The sequence below is a fragment of the Podarcis filfolensis genome (genome assembly GCF_964270895.1).
Source record: "Podarcis filfolensis genome assembly, chromosome: 8".
Classification (NCBI taxonomy): domain Eukaryota; kingdom Metazoa; phylum Chordata; class Lepidosauria; order Squamata; family Lacertidae; genus Podarcis; species Podarcis filfolensis.
The window spans coordinates 3008532-3022408 of NC_139611.1; the positions used below are offsets into that span (position 1 = coordinate 3008532).

Sequence of the window (13877 nt, forward strand, 5' to 3'; positions counted from 1 at the left end):
CCTTCCTCAAGGAAGTGGAGACCATGATCCAAGAAGCCAAACCCTTCTATAGCCATGCAAAAGTCAGAGATGAGGAAGTCGGCCATTGTTGGTCCCAGAAAGGAAAGGTGGCAGATTCAGTCACATGCCCAGACACAAAACTGGGTAGGTGGGAGGGAGAAATCAGCTTGGCTGGAAGAAACAAGAAAGTTGGACAGCTAACTGCAGGGAAAGTTCCCAGGAGCTTGAATTCATTTCCTGCTTGGCCAGACTTTCACTCGCTCTACAGGATTTCACCTTCTTGAGGCGCTTCCAGGCTGTTGCTATTTTTGGGTACAATTTACCGCATTTTTCGCCCTATAGGACACACTTTTTCCCCTCCAAAAATGAAGGGGAAATGTGTGTGCATCCTATGGGGTGAATGCAGGCTTTCGCTGAAGCCTGGAGAGCAAGAGGCATCGGTGCGCACCAACCCCTCTCGCTCTCCAGGCTTCAGGAAGCTATCCGCAAGCCTTGGGAGCCTGTGGGAGTTCCCACCGGGCTCCCACGGCTTGCGGAGAGCTGCCTGCATCCCGAAGCCTGGGGCGTGCTGAGCAGTCGCGCCCGGGCTTCGGGTAGCTCTGCACAAGCTGTGGGAGGGCTCCCACGGCTTGCGGAGAGCAGCCTGTTCTGGGGGGTGGGGGCGGGGGAAGTTCGAGCTTCCCACGCCCCAGCCCCACGCCTGGGGGGGGAAATATTTTTTTCTTCTTTATTTCCCCCCCCCCAAAAAAAACTAGGTGCATCCTATGGGCTGGTGCGCCCTATGGGGCAAAAAATACGGTAATCACATGTCTGAATATTCATATTGTACAATTAAAGTTGATCTGGAGCTCTTGTGCAACAAACCACTTCTCTCCTGAATCAAACAATTTTCAGTAAGAAAGATGTACCAGGAAGTCTGGAACAGCAATTACTTGATGCAACATTGTCTAACCTCCCCACAAACAGATCGAAATGAATGCTTCAGTCACCAATATCTAACCTCCCCACAAACTTTGGTCACACCCACACCCATGATTCTTTGGAAAAAGCAGCGTGTTTTTTTAATGTGTTCTTAAACACATTAAAAAAACACGCTGCTTTTTCCAAAGAATCATGGGAACTGTAGTTTGTTAAAGGTAGCTCTGTAAAGGGTAAACTATGTTTCACAGGATTGTTTGGAGTACCTATGTGCTTTAAGTGTGAGTGGCACCTTTATGCTAACAAATCAAGATAAACACTCAATAAACAGATCATCTAGAATGAAGCTTTATAGTTTTTTTAAAAATGAAATATTGTGCTTTGATGCGTTTTTCCTCAAACCAGTTTTGATCTTTTGAGATAATGAATGACCTAGCTGCTTTTTAAGCTGGTAATGCCTGATACTAGATATGCTAACTGGTTTTTAAGGCATGTAGCTACTGATATTGTGGCTGATTTATGCTTCTGCCTCTTCTTTAGCTTTTCTTTGGTTTTATGTTATTGATGCATTTCTGAAACAATTGTACTGTAATAGCAAGTCAGATCAGCTAGATAAGGTTTGCAAGAGCTGAGCTGCCAAATCAACACATCTTCAAATATCCCAAGGGCTGTCACGAGGAAGAGGGAGCAAGCTTGTTTTCTCCTTCTCTGGAGGGAAGGACCTGAACCAATGGCTTCAAGTTACAAGAACGGAGATTTCGACTCAACACCAGGAAGAACTTTCTGACAGTAAGAGCTGTTCAACAGTGGAACAGATTCCTTTGGAAGGTTGTGGACTTTCCTTCCTTGGAGGCTTTTAAGCAAAGATACTTGAGCTGAGATTTCTGCATTGCAGGGGGTTGGACTAGATGACCCTCAGGGTCCCTTCCAACTCTACAATTCAATGATTCTATGATTCTAACACTTGCCAGACCTTCTTCTCCCTTGCAAGTTAAGATGAACTATGCATAAACCAAGTTGTCCTGTCGAAATTGGATCTCTTCATAGAGTCCCCTGATTGTTAATTGAAATGCAGAGTTTTTCAGCCAGAACTCTGTGAGCACCTTGAAGAGTTCCACAAGAAGCTTACAGTCTCTTACTTCAGCTACTTCATATTCCCCTCTTCTCCTGGCCATCCCCTGCGCCCTGCCAGTCATAGGCTGCTTCCAGGCACCCTGTTTACTGAGCACTCATTCTTATTTGTTTGCACAACATTTGTGGGAAACATAGAAGACATTGACCTTTTACTGAGCATTCATTCTGGTTTTGGGGGAGCAGTTATACAGAGTTGCATCAAGGCAGTGTTAACCCACACTTTCCAGTGCATTTTCCTCATCACCTTCCTTATGGCAAAAAGTTTGGTGTGTGTATGTGTTGCTACCTGAGACTTAATTCCAATACCAACTTAATAGTGTCACCTGAATTTGCTTTACCTTTACCTAACTGAATCACACCCGAAAACAGCAATGGTCTGGAAGTGCCTGGTAGACCAGTTCAGTCTTGTGATGCCTCTTGGAATCTTCCATTCTTTGGGGCTGAATATACAAACCCAGTCTCAATTTGTGAGCAGTGCGAAAGGCAGGGTGTGCCTTGTGTTTTACCAATTTATTACCAGTTTCTACATAGTTTGTCATCAAGGACCGCTTATCCCCAGACCCTGCTATCATCATTTGAGGCTCTTCTTCATGTGCCTCCACCATGAGAAGTCTGGAGGGTGCCAGCATGAGAACGGGTCTTTTCTGAAATGGCTTCCCTCTTGTGGAATGCTCTCCTCAGGGAGGCTTGTCGTTATGTATGTTTAGTAAAGGTAAAGGGACCCCTGACCATTAGGTCCAGTCGTGGCCAACTCTGGGGTTGTGGTGCTCATCTTGCTTTATTGGCCGAGGGAGCCGGCGTACAGCTTCCGGGTCATGTGGCCAACATGACTAAGCCGCTTCTGGCGAACCAGATCAGCACACGGAAACGCCATTTACCTTCCCGCCGGAGCGGTGCCTATTTATCTACTTGCACTTTGAGGTGCTTTTGAACTGTTAGGTTGGCAGGAGCAGGGACCGAGCAATGGGAGCTCACCCCGTCACGGGGATTCGAACCGCCAACCTTCTGATCGGCAAGTCCTAGGCTCTGTGATTTAACCCACAGCGCCACCCGTGTCCCTATATATGTTTAAGTGACAGGCAAAACATTCCTCTTTTTCCAGGCCTTTGGCTAATTAAGCAATCTATTGTCTTTTAAACTGTGTGTGTAGGATTTGTTTGTTTGTCTGTTTGTTTATTTGTTCCAATAGTATGTATTTTTGTGTTTTTATATTTTAAACCAAGAAGGGTGGTATAAAATTGTATTATTATTATTATTATTAGTAGTAGTAGTAGTAGTCGTCGTCTTTGGTAGCAGGGAGGGTATGGGGCTGGGGCTTTTCAGGATATCACAACGTGTGACATGGAGTATTTGACTAAGAAGGAGTTGAAAACCACCATTCTGAGGCCTCTTGTACCTGTTCTCTTTTAGGATGATAGCAAGGAGACCGATGGCAGCCTGCTGGGTGATCCAGGCCAGACTCCCCCCGGGAGGAAGGAGAACGTGAAATGGCAGAAGCCGCGGCTCACCCGCAAGGCTCTGATGAAATGTTGCTTGGTGAAGTGGATCCTCTCCAGCACTGCTCCCCAGGGATCAGGTAAGGAGTGCAATGGAAGCGTCTGCTCTCTTTGGATTTTTAAATTTATTTTCAAGAATAAGATCTAGGTACAGTGGTACCTCTAGATGCGAACGGGATCCGTTCTGGAGCCCCGTTCGCATCTATAAGCAAACGTAACCCGTGACCGCGCGTCTACGCATGCGTAGGTCATGTTTTGGCACTTCTGCGCATGCACGTGACATCATTTTGAGTGTCTGCGCATGCACAAGCGGCGAAACCCGGAAGTATCGCACTCCGTTACTTCCGGGTTGCCACGGAGCGCAACTTGAACACACATTTAACCCGAGGTATGACTGTACAGAATAATAAAAATGTCATCAGCAGTGCAGATATTTGTCATATTTGAGTCAGTAACAGTTATTCCAAAGACGAATGCAGTGCATCAAGTTCAGTTCCTTAGACTACAGCAGTGATGGCCAAGCTTGGCCCTCCAGCTGTTTTGGGACTACAATTCCCATCATCCCTGACCACTGGTCCTGTTAGCTAGGGACGATGGGAGTTGTAGTCCGAAAACAGCTGGAGGGCAAAGTTTGGCCATCACTGGACCAGAGCATGGTGCTGATAATGCCAAGGTGGCAGGTTCAGTCCTTGTATGGGACAGCTGCATATTCCCGCATTGCAGGGGTTGGACTAGATCAGAGTTTACCAAACTTGTCTCTCCAGCTGTTTTTGGACTACAACTCCCATCATCCCTAGCTAGCAGGACCAGGGGTGAGGGATGATGGGAATTGAAGCTGGAGAGACAAGTTTGGGAAACCCTGGACAAGATGATCCTCAGAGTCACTTCCCACTCTATGGTTCTGTGATTTTATGATTCTAAGTAACAATAGAACACATAGCTATTTACCTTCGCACAAGGGCAAATCCTTGGGGTTATCAATTCCCACACAGTGCATCCTTCATAATAACAGCATAATAATAACAGCAAAACTCTATTACAAGTGGGAGACAAAGAATATAATGTAATCAGAGAGTTTGGAAGGAACCCTGAGGATCATCTAGTCTAACCCTTTGCAATGCAGGAATGTGCAGCTGTCCCATACAGGGATCAAACCTGCAACCTTGGCATTATTAGCAACACACACTAACCAACTGTGCTATAAGGCCAGGAAAACTGTTTACATGTCAAGATATAAAAGCATAAGATTGCCAGTAAGTGCCATTAACATGATGGGAATACAGTATTAAACTATAAATACATAAAAACTCTTGATTTTCGGGTTGGTTCACTAGAAATGAGATATACCACACTTTCCACTATGAAAGCGTAGGTCCAGTTGTGTCCCTCCAGTGTCTAGCAATCGTTAGTCTTGCTGCCATTAATAGGTGCCCAATTAGATCTTTGTCAGAGATGTCCAGGTTGCTATCAACAGAAAGGTCTGAGAGCAGTAGCGTACAGTCAGTGGAATAGGGAGACTAGGCTAGTCCCCAAAATGTTCCTGCTAAATTAGAGTGTTATAGTATTAAAGCCTGGCACCTCCTTCCCAAAACTTCTGCCCTAACTGTTCCCCTATGAAAAAGTTCACTGCACGCCACTGTTTGAGAGTGCCAGTTGTGGATTCATAATTAAATTTTGGGCTATAATTTTCCAAATTTCATCAAAAATGGAAATGTCATGTGGCCTAGAGCTCCGTAGGCTGAGGAGGTTACTGGTTCAGTCTCTGGCAAGTCCAAGTGTGGCTAGGAATGGCCCCATCTAAAACCCTGCCAGCAGTGGCGAAGCTGCATACTCTGGCACTGGGGATGGAGAGCAGGCGGGGGCGGGGCTGGCGCGCGTCCCAGGGGGCATGGTGTGTGTCCTGGGGGCATGGCACATCGCCCATGGGGGCGGGGCGTGTGTCCAGGGGGCGGGGCGTGCGTACCAGTGAATGGCTGGTTTGACTGTCATTCTTCTGCCAAAGAAGCTGCAGGGTTGGGTGCTGGGTGGGGAGTGATGCACACGCATTCTGTTCCTTTGGTGGACACTTCCAGGTGAGGGTTCATATCACAAATGGGTTGTTCAGATTTGCTTCTTCTGTGTGTGCAATTGGCACGAGAGCTTTCACATGTTTCATGGGCATTCTGCTGTTTCCTGCCCAGTGAATGGGGCTTGATGGAACGTTTTGCTCTGGTCCTTCTCCTTAATTGCTAACCGGAATATTTGGCCAGCTAACTCAACCTGTGAAGAGCAAGATTTTGCCACAGCTATAGCTGGCCTCCAGGAGGGAAGCCTATTTATTTGGAAGGGGCTATTAGCGCTTGCCGTTGGTGGGTCAGTCCCAAGTGGCTAAGAAGGTTGGCTAAGGAGGAGAGTCATCCTTTTGTGTGTCCCCTTTGGAGTACGGGGAGGGCAAAGGTGATTGGCTGTTGGTGGGCTTCCTCCTAGATGAGAGTGGAGATGTGGGAATTTGCCCAGCTTCCAAGTGAGAGGGAGAAGGCTGGGAAGCTGCTTCTGCCGTGAGAAACATAAAGGCAGCTCACAAATATATATCCAGTGTGATTGGTGGGTATTTTGTGGTTTTGCTATTTTATATTGTTTTGATTGATTCATATAATATTATTTTTGTATTAATATGCAGTTTATCACCTTGGCAGCCTTTGGACCAAAAAGCGGTCCATAAATAGACCATCACATCACATTGCATAACATATTCTCCCCCACACTCTACAATAGTTCTTCCAGTTCCAGGGATGTGCACAGGGATTCCTCTACTTGTGTGCACACCTTAATAAAAATCTTCACGTCTGCAGCAGCAAACTTAGCAGCAAAATAGAGGCATTGTGTTGTGTTTTTTTTAAGGAATGGAAATGCAACATCTGTTTCTTTTGGGGGTTTTAAAGTAGTAGTAGTAGTAGTAATACTGTTGTCTTGCAGAAGAACTCTGTATTAATTTGTTGAGGTTTCTGAAGTCAAAATGCATGTATTGTGAGGTCAACTCCACACATGCACTATGTAAACATCTTGACATTATCTGAATTTGTCTTCTGAAATTCAGGGTGCCTGAACCTGGCAATTGGTGGAAATCGGTAAATGGGTAGTTTGGGCTACTGGAAGCAAAATGGTGGTCAGCTGAGGAGCAAATAGTTTTAGTGGGTGTGCCAAGAGTGATCACTCACCAAAACAACATGGCAAATTGCCCACCAAAAGGATGTGCTAAGAAAACTCCCCCCAGCCAGCTACTATGGCAAATTTATACGTTTTTACTTTTCAGAGTTTTTGTTTGTCTGTTTTTTGTTTTCTCAGAAAGGGAAAATCTGGCTTTAATTTGGGGGTGGGGTACAGACTGGCATTTCGGTTTTAGCAATGTTGTCTGAATGCCATGAAGAACCCGAATGCAGCGCTCCTTCCAGAACAAACTCCTTTCTGGAAGCTCCTTCAAAAGAACTTCACTTTCGATTTGTACCCAGAGAAGAAGGGACTGAGGACCTAAAGTACATATTGTTGGGTCACTGGCTCCCTCTAGTGGCAAACATACAATTTACTGTCTGAACTACAGTACTGTTTTAGCAAAGGATTGTCACACTGATTCTGCAACCTAACAAATCTGACTTAGGAGATCCAAGTCTGCCCAGTGTACTTGGGGGTTGCCACCTTTTTAGCTGGCCCTGTTCTGGTGCCTTTAATGTTGCCATGCCACTCAGACATTTGGCAGCTGAAGCTTTTTCTGACATTCAAGGGGGATAGTTTCACTTGCTGAAGTCCTCTGTTTGTGTCAGCTTACTGTCAAACTAAACAGGGGTACAGTGCAGCCAGTTTTAAAATAAAAGAAAGGAAGCCAGCTGCATCATGAACTGTGATGCTCCACCTCTGTTTGTTCCCAGGTCAAATAATATATCTACTGTAGAAAATGTCCCAGCGGCTGGGATGCAAGAGATCAGAGCGATGTAGCCCTGTATCTTCCAGCTTCAGCTTTGTGACAAAGACCTGGTCTATGCAGGACTGGCCATGTCATTCAGCGGAATGAGGAAGCCACCCTGGGCGGCAAAAGCAGAGGGGCAGGAAGTGGACAGACGGGGGTGCACATGGCCTGCCAAGCCAGCCTGATGCACTCAGGTGCCCTGAGGGACCCTGCCTCGCCACCAGGGAAGGCACCATCTTGTATTTTGCCTCAGGCACCAACATGCTTTGAGCTGGCCCTCGATATAGCAAACAGCTGTACTAAAAATACTAAAATATTTGAGCTCCCCTCCCCCCAAGTTGATGGGCATTGCCATTCAAATGGTGTGTGTGCACTATGTCAGGTCATCAATTAGGCGGGGTGGGGCTTACCTGCCCCCCCTGTTTTGTTCAGGTTGGCACCCCTGACGGCAACTAGCCTTTGACAGCCTGGCTGAGTTGTCTGTAGTGGTGTCTCCAAACTGCCAGGTCAGTCCGTAAGTGTGACTTCGCACTGACCCAGCTCAACAGTGACTGTGATCCACACAGTTTAACATAACTGAAACTGGAGATGTTGGTTATAATAACAATAATAACAATTTATTATTTATACACTGCCCATCTGGCTGGGTTTCCCCATATTGCTACCTCAGGCATAGAAATGAGTGTGATTTATTGGGTGGATTTTGCACATGCCTTTTAGAAACTAACAGGACAAACACTGTCCGTATCTGAAGCTCTGACACAGCCTTCTTGGAAATGCACCGTGAGCTGGAGTGCTAAAGCCATTATGCATACTCAGATGGCTGTGAGCAGCATAATCTGCATATCAGATTATGCTAATATATCATATATCAGGAATATTGCTGCTGCTTGTGAACTGCAGGTGATGAGCAGGCTGAGCTTACTCCACAATAGTCTTATTCAGAAAATGCTAATCTTCAATTGTAGAAAATAATAAACTGGAACCAGACCCTCAAACAACAACAACAACTTTTATATGCTATACTTAGGAACCATCCAAGGTTACAAAACAGAATGAGTTGTGCTTCTTTTAGACTTGCCTGCTGATTTCCGATCCTTTAATATTTTATTGTCATGTTTGCAACCTTGAGGTCTCAAAACTTACTTTAAAGAGAAAGCCCAGCCCCCATTTGTGGCCTTGAAATTGTATGCCTCCCATTCTCAGTCTCGCATGTCTGAAATCCTGCAAGATCTCTAGTCAAAGGCATCCGTAGTTAACACTTTCAGTAGGAGAGGAAATCCCTGACGGTAAAAGAAAACATGTTTTGTCACTGAGAAATAAATCAACCAAACTTTATTGCAGTTTACAAACCTAATCTGAAACCCAGATTGCGGCTTTCAGGAGAGCATGTTCCATGAACCCACCTGCGTATTTTCTACACTGGCCTTGCCAACCTGGTGCCCTCCTAATGTATGGGACTACAACTCCCACCAGCCCCCGCCAGCACTACCGTATGATGCTGAGGCTGGTGGGAGCATGGCCATGTTGGCTGTGGCTGATAGGAACTGTGGTCCAAAACACCTGGAGGGCACCAGGTTGGTGGAGGCTGGTTCAGGTCAGTATCTTGTATCTGCCTCCTCTTGATCAAATACCTTTCAGCAGGGTTCTCCTTTTTCCTGCCCTCCTGTAGTACTGTTACTGGCATTCTGAGCCCAGAACTTTAGCTGGTGAAGCTTTTTCCATCAGTGACCTCCATGCCAGGAAAAAGCCACACCGGTCCAGTGAGGCCTCCTGCCTTCAGGACCAGCCTGGCCTCTCTCGGCTGATGCTCCCAGGGTTGTTTTTCAGAGTTGAAGAACCCCAGCTTCAGCTTTTCCTCCGTGCTGGTGTCCAATAACACAGGGGGAAGCAGGAATGGTCTGGTGCTGAGCTCTGTCACTGATACACCTTCCCGTGGGATCAGTATTTGTGGACACAGCATTTCCTAGTCTGAGCTGTAAACCAAGGGAGGTGGTGGCGGGGAATGGACTGAGATATCACCTGCAAGGGAGGAGAGGAGGTTGGTTCTGCACTTGAACGGAGAAGCAACTTGAGCCTGGCCAGTTCAGAGTGTGTATAAGAGGGGGGAGACCACCTTAAGAGCCTACGACAGCTGGTAGCCCGCTGTGGTTGCTGCTCTAGGGTTGAGAAATCAGTGTGGCTCAGGCAGGGCCACGTTTAGGTGACAAACCTTCAAGGTTTGTCATTGTCCAGAGTGTGTTGCATGAAGGAATGGGACTCTTGGGGGGGGCAGTTCCTAGAGCAAGCTTCATAAGCCTGGTGCCTTCCAGATGTTTTGGACTACAGTTCCCATCACCCCCAGCCAGAGCGGCCATGTGATGCTCTGGCTGATGAAAGCACAACTGTACTGGCTATGGCTGATGGGAGTTGTACTCTGAACATCTGGGAGCCACATGTTCCCCGTCCCTGATCCACGTCTTACACGTGCATATCTTGGCTACAGCAGCATTTCAGGTACCAAAATAAAATGGTTGCAGAGGCGCCGACTTGGTGGCAGCAACCAGTGACGCATGCCCCATTATGTCATGACATCACTTGCGTCATCACGTGTGTGCGAAAATGGGCTCCGCGCTCGGCCGCCACCCCCCGCTGCCTTCTCTCTGCTGGCTGTCCACTGCCACCGTGGCAACTAGGCCAAGGCCTCCACCTACACCGCAAGGCCTCCATTGAGGCCCGCGGCAGCCACAGGTGTACTTCTGGAAGTGTGGCCCAGCTTCCGAAAGTACATCTGCAGCTGCAGGGGGGCTCAATGGAGACCTCACGGTGGAGGTGTTGGCTGAGTTGCCGCGGAGGCAGCGGAGATGCAGCGGTGGGCGGGCGGCTGAGGAACGGAGGCTTTGACCTAGCCTTGGCAGGCAGCAACAGTTCAAGGTGGTCTGGGCCTCATTTGTAGGCAGGGGGGCAGCGGTGGTGGAGCACGCTGCACTGAGCGCCCAACTTCAGAAAGAGGCCTCCTCTTCCCCCTCAATATTACAGGGCTCAGCCCCCTGTCTACAAATATTGCAGGGGTCAAGGCCCCAACAACCCCATAGAGATGGTGCCTGTGATGGGTTAGTATTGGCAGAATGCAAGTGTGCAGAGCTTGGCAGCAGTCACAAGTGGGTTAAGCATGGCCAACTGCACTGAAGAGTGGGTCTGAACTTAAAAGAACAAGAGCAAATCACTATGAATCTATTGCTAGGAAATGTTTGGAAGTCACCCATGGAAATCAGAAGGGCTGAAATTGTGTGCGCGAGCACAGGAGGGTGCTGTGAGTATTAATTAGAAAACTGAAAGTTCCTTCTGGTGAGCGCAAAGCACCCATTCCCAGATGAGGCCACCTGCCGCCTCTCTGCAGGAGTCCTTGCTCTGGGCTTGCCGCCTTCCAGTCAGCCCCCTCAATTGTGAGTACATTATTCTACATGCCTCTACCTTGGGTGTGTGACCACATCATTCATTCGCTGCCCAATGCATCTCTCACAGTGTGAAAGTGAACCTTTTCAGGAGCAACTCTGGAGCTTTAATTCCAAAGGGTGTGGGTGTGAGTGTCCTCTAGTTCCCAGAGATGTGGGAAGTGTGAGTGTAACACATTTAAACTCTGTGGAGGCCCCATGTCCGTTGTGGGGGGCTCACAAATTATCTCCTAATGCGTGCAAATGTTGTATTAGGATCTGGAGTCGGCGGAAACTCATGACCCACTAACTCACAGAAAGCTTCATACATGGAGGTTTCTTGTGTGCATGCTGCAGAGGGATAGCATTTGACTTAGAAAGCTTGCTTGCAATTTTCTTTCAAGATAGAATCAGTATTATTTTGACCTGTTGTTGCGGAGCCCCTAAAAGGCATGGGGCCCAGAGGCCGGTTCCTACTCTGCCTATTTGGTAATCCAGCCCTGGTGTAACAGAAAGAAAAGAAGCAACCGTGTGGATCTTTTTAAAGCAGGGAAAAGATGCAGGGAAGAGGATCTGGATTGGGACCCTGGTAAGATTTAGGGGGCTTTAACCAGTTGTGGTCCTTAGCTGGATCAGGGCCCTGGGCCTGTCCTTTGCATTGGAGGAAAGTTCCCCTTTACACCATTGGAAGTGCCCCTGTTGTTTACTAAGCAAATACCCATAGATGATGCCATTGTAAATTGCGTGAACAGCGCCGCCCTCTCTCTTTCGGACCCAAGTTCACTTGTTTAGCAAAGCATGGGATACTCCCACCTTTAGATCTCAGGAAACAGGGATTTATGTCCCCCCCCCCAACAACTTTTTAGGGCAATCCTATGCGTATTTCGTCAGAAGTGAGCCCTACTGTGTTCCATGGGCTTTCCTCTTTTTCCCTATTGTAAGAGGCATAGGAGACTGACTTTTCCTTTCCATCCAAGAAGCGTGGGCAGGAAGCAGGAGCTCCTGAGGTTGCTGCCCTTGGGGGCTCTGAACCTGTCCATGCACGGCCTGGTCCTGCTTGCATTTGGTAGATGGAGGGCTGGACATCATGGCAGGTGTGGAGTCCTTGCAGATGTTAGTGCCCAAATAGTGGGAATGTGGGAGGGGGGCTGGGCCAGATCCAGAGCTGGGGTGAACATTCTCCACTCTTGTGCGGTCAACTGCTTCAATGAATCAGTTACCCTGACATGGAACAAGGCAGAAGTTTTGTCTGCTGATATGAAGTGTAGTGGTTACTAGCATGGTGGGGTGGGAGATGTTAGAGGAAGAGTAATAGCTCTGGTGGGGAACACGCCATGCTCCTTCTGGGGTGGTTTGTGCACCTTTGGTCCCCACTGTGGACTCAGCTCTCACCTGTGGCTCCTAGAAGCTGTCAGCCTGCGGCAGCAGCCACAGCCTGGGAAACAGCTTCAACTGACCAGCTAAGCCAGATGAGGGTAGCTGATGGGTCTCAAACCCTCTGCAATTTAGGGGGTTCACCTGCATGCAAAAACAGGCTCCAGCGGACTGAGCGGATGAAATATACTCAGAGTCGCAAAGTGATTTCATGCTCTTTATTCAGCTCATAGTGGTGAGGAGGAATGAATGAAAGTCCCCTCAAAGTATCTGCTTTATATACATTACTTACACAATGGGCTGCACATGATTGGCTAATTCCGGAATTCTACTGTAAGCCAATCAGGTTGTGGATTCACTTCTATCTGGAGCATGATTGGGTGGTTCCTGCCAACCAATCATACTGCTGCCTTGTTCTAGGACCAATCAGACTGCTGCATTCTGAATCCTATTGTTCTAGGACCAATCAGACTGCTGCAGTTTGGATCCTATTCAACTCAGTACATAACACCCCTCCCCTCTAAGTTCCAGTCCTGCCCGGGAGGTCGCATTCATAGTCCTCAAGGTACGCCGGCGGCCTACGTGTGCGTTGCGGCCTGGGGTGTTCCCTGGTCCGGGGTTCAGGTTCTGGCTCGTGTTCCAAGGATGCTGGCTGTGATGGGGCTGTTTGGTCTGGCGCAACCGGCTCGCTCAGTCGTGGTTCTGGTTCCGGTGTCCTTTCGGCCTCACGGGTCCTCTCTGTATTTACTGATTCTGCCTCTCCTGCTTGCCCCTGCTGCTCTATGGGCCTCACTGCCCCACTGTTGCCTTGGGACTCCTCTGACCTGTCCTCCTCCTCCTGGTTTTCTCCCGGGAATCGTCGCCGTATCTGGTCGCAGTGGCGGCGCCAGCATTGCCCCCCATCTGTTAGCACCTCGTACGACACGGGGCCAGTGACCCTGGTGACTGTGGCGGGTACCCATGCAGGGCCTGCCCCAAAATTCTTTGCGTACACTGGGTCCTGGGCCTCGAAGGTCCGGGGCTTCCTGCCTTCCCCCACCACTACCTCATCCTGAGCTCTATCGGGGTGAAGGCGGTCCAATCTGATTGCAAGGCGCCGACCCATTAGTAGTTCAGCGGGGCTCCGGCCAGTCGTTGAGCTGGGGGTGCTGTGCTGTGCTAGAAGGAATGTGGCAAGGCGGTACTCCCAATCCCCTTGCGTCATGCGGCGAAGGGTGTCCTTGGTGGTCCGCACCATGCGTTCTGCTTGGCCATTGGTGGCAGGGTGGAATGGTGCCGAACGGATGTGGCGGATGGCGTTCTGCGCTGTGAAGGTTTGGAATTCTCCTGACGTAAATGCAGTCCCGTTGTCTGAGACGAGAGTGTCAGGGAGCCCGTGGGTTGCAAACAGCCTGTGTAGTATCCGGATGGCTGCGGACGTAGAAGTGGATGGTACCAGTGCGACTTCCAGCCATTTGGTGTAGGAGTCCACCACTATGAAGAATGTTTTCCCCTGAAAGGGGCCAGCAAAGTCCACATGCAGGCGTGACCATGGTGCTCGGGCGGACTCCCAGGACTGGACTGGGGCCCTTGGGGGATCTGGGCGGGATTCTTGGCAGGCCT

General features: G+C 48.6%; 1 protein-coding gene across 2 annotated transcripts in view; it reads left to right on the top strand.

Moving 5' to 3' along the window:
• KCNIP3 (potassium voltage-gated channel interacting protein 3) overlaps positions 1-13877 on the top strand; it is a 118687-nt gene that overhangs the window by 23289 nt on the left and 81521 nt on the right. For both annotated transcript variants that reach the window (XM_083629624.1, XM_083629625.1), the window contains exon 2: positions 3463-3628. In XM_083629624.1, the coding sequence (XP_083485750.1) occupies positions 3463-3628 (166 nt within the window). The remainder of the gene's footprint in view (positions 1-3462; positions 3629-13877) is intronic.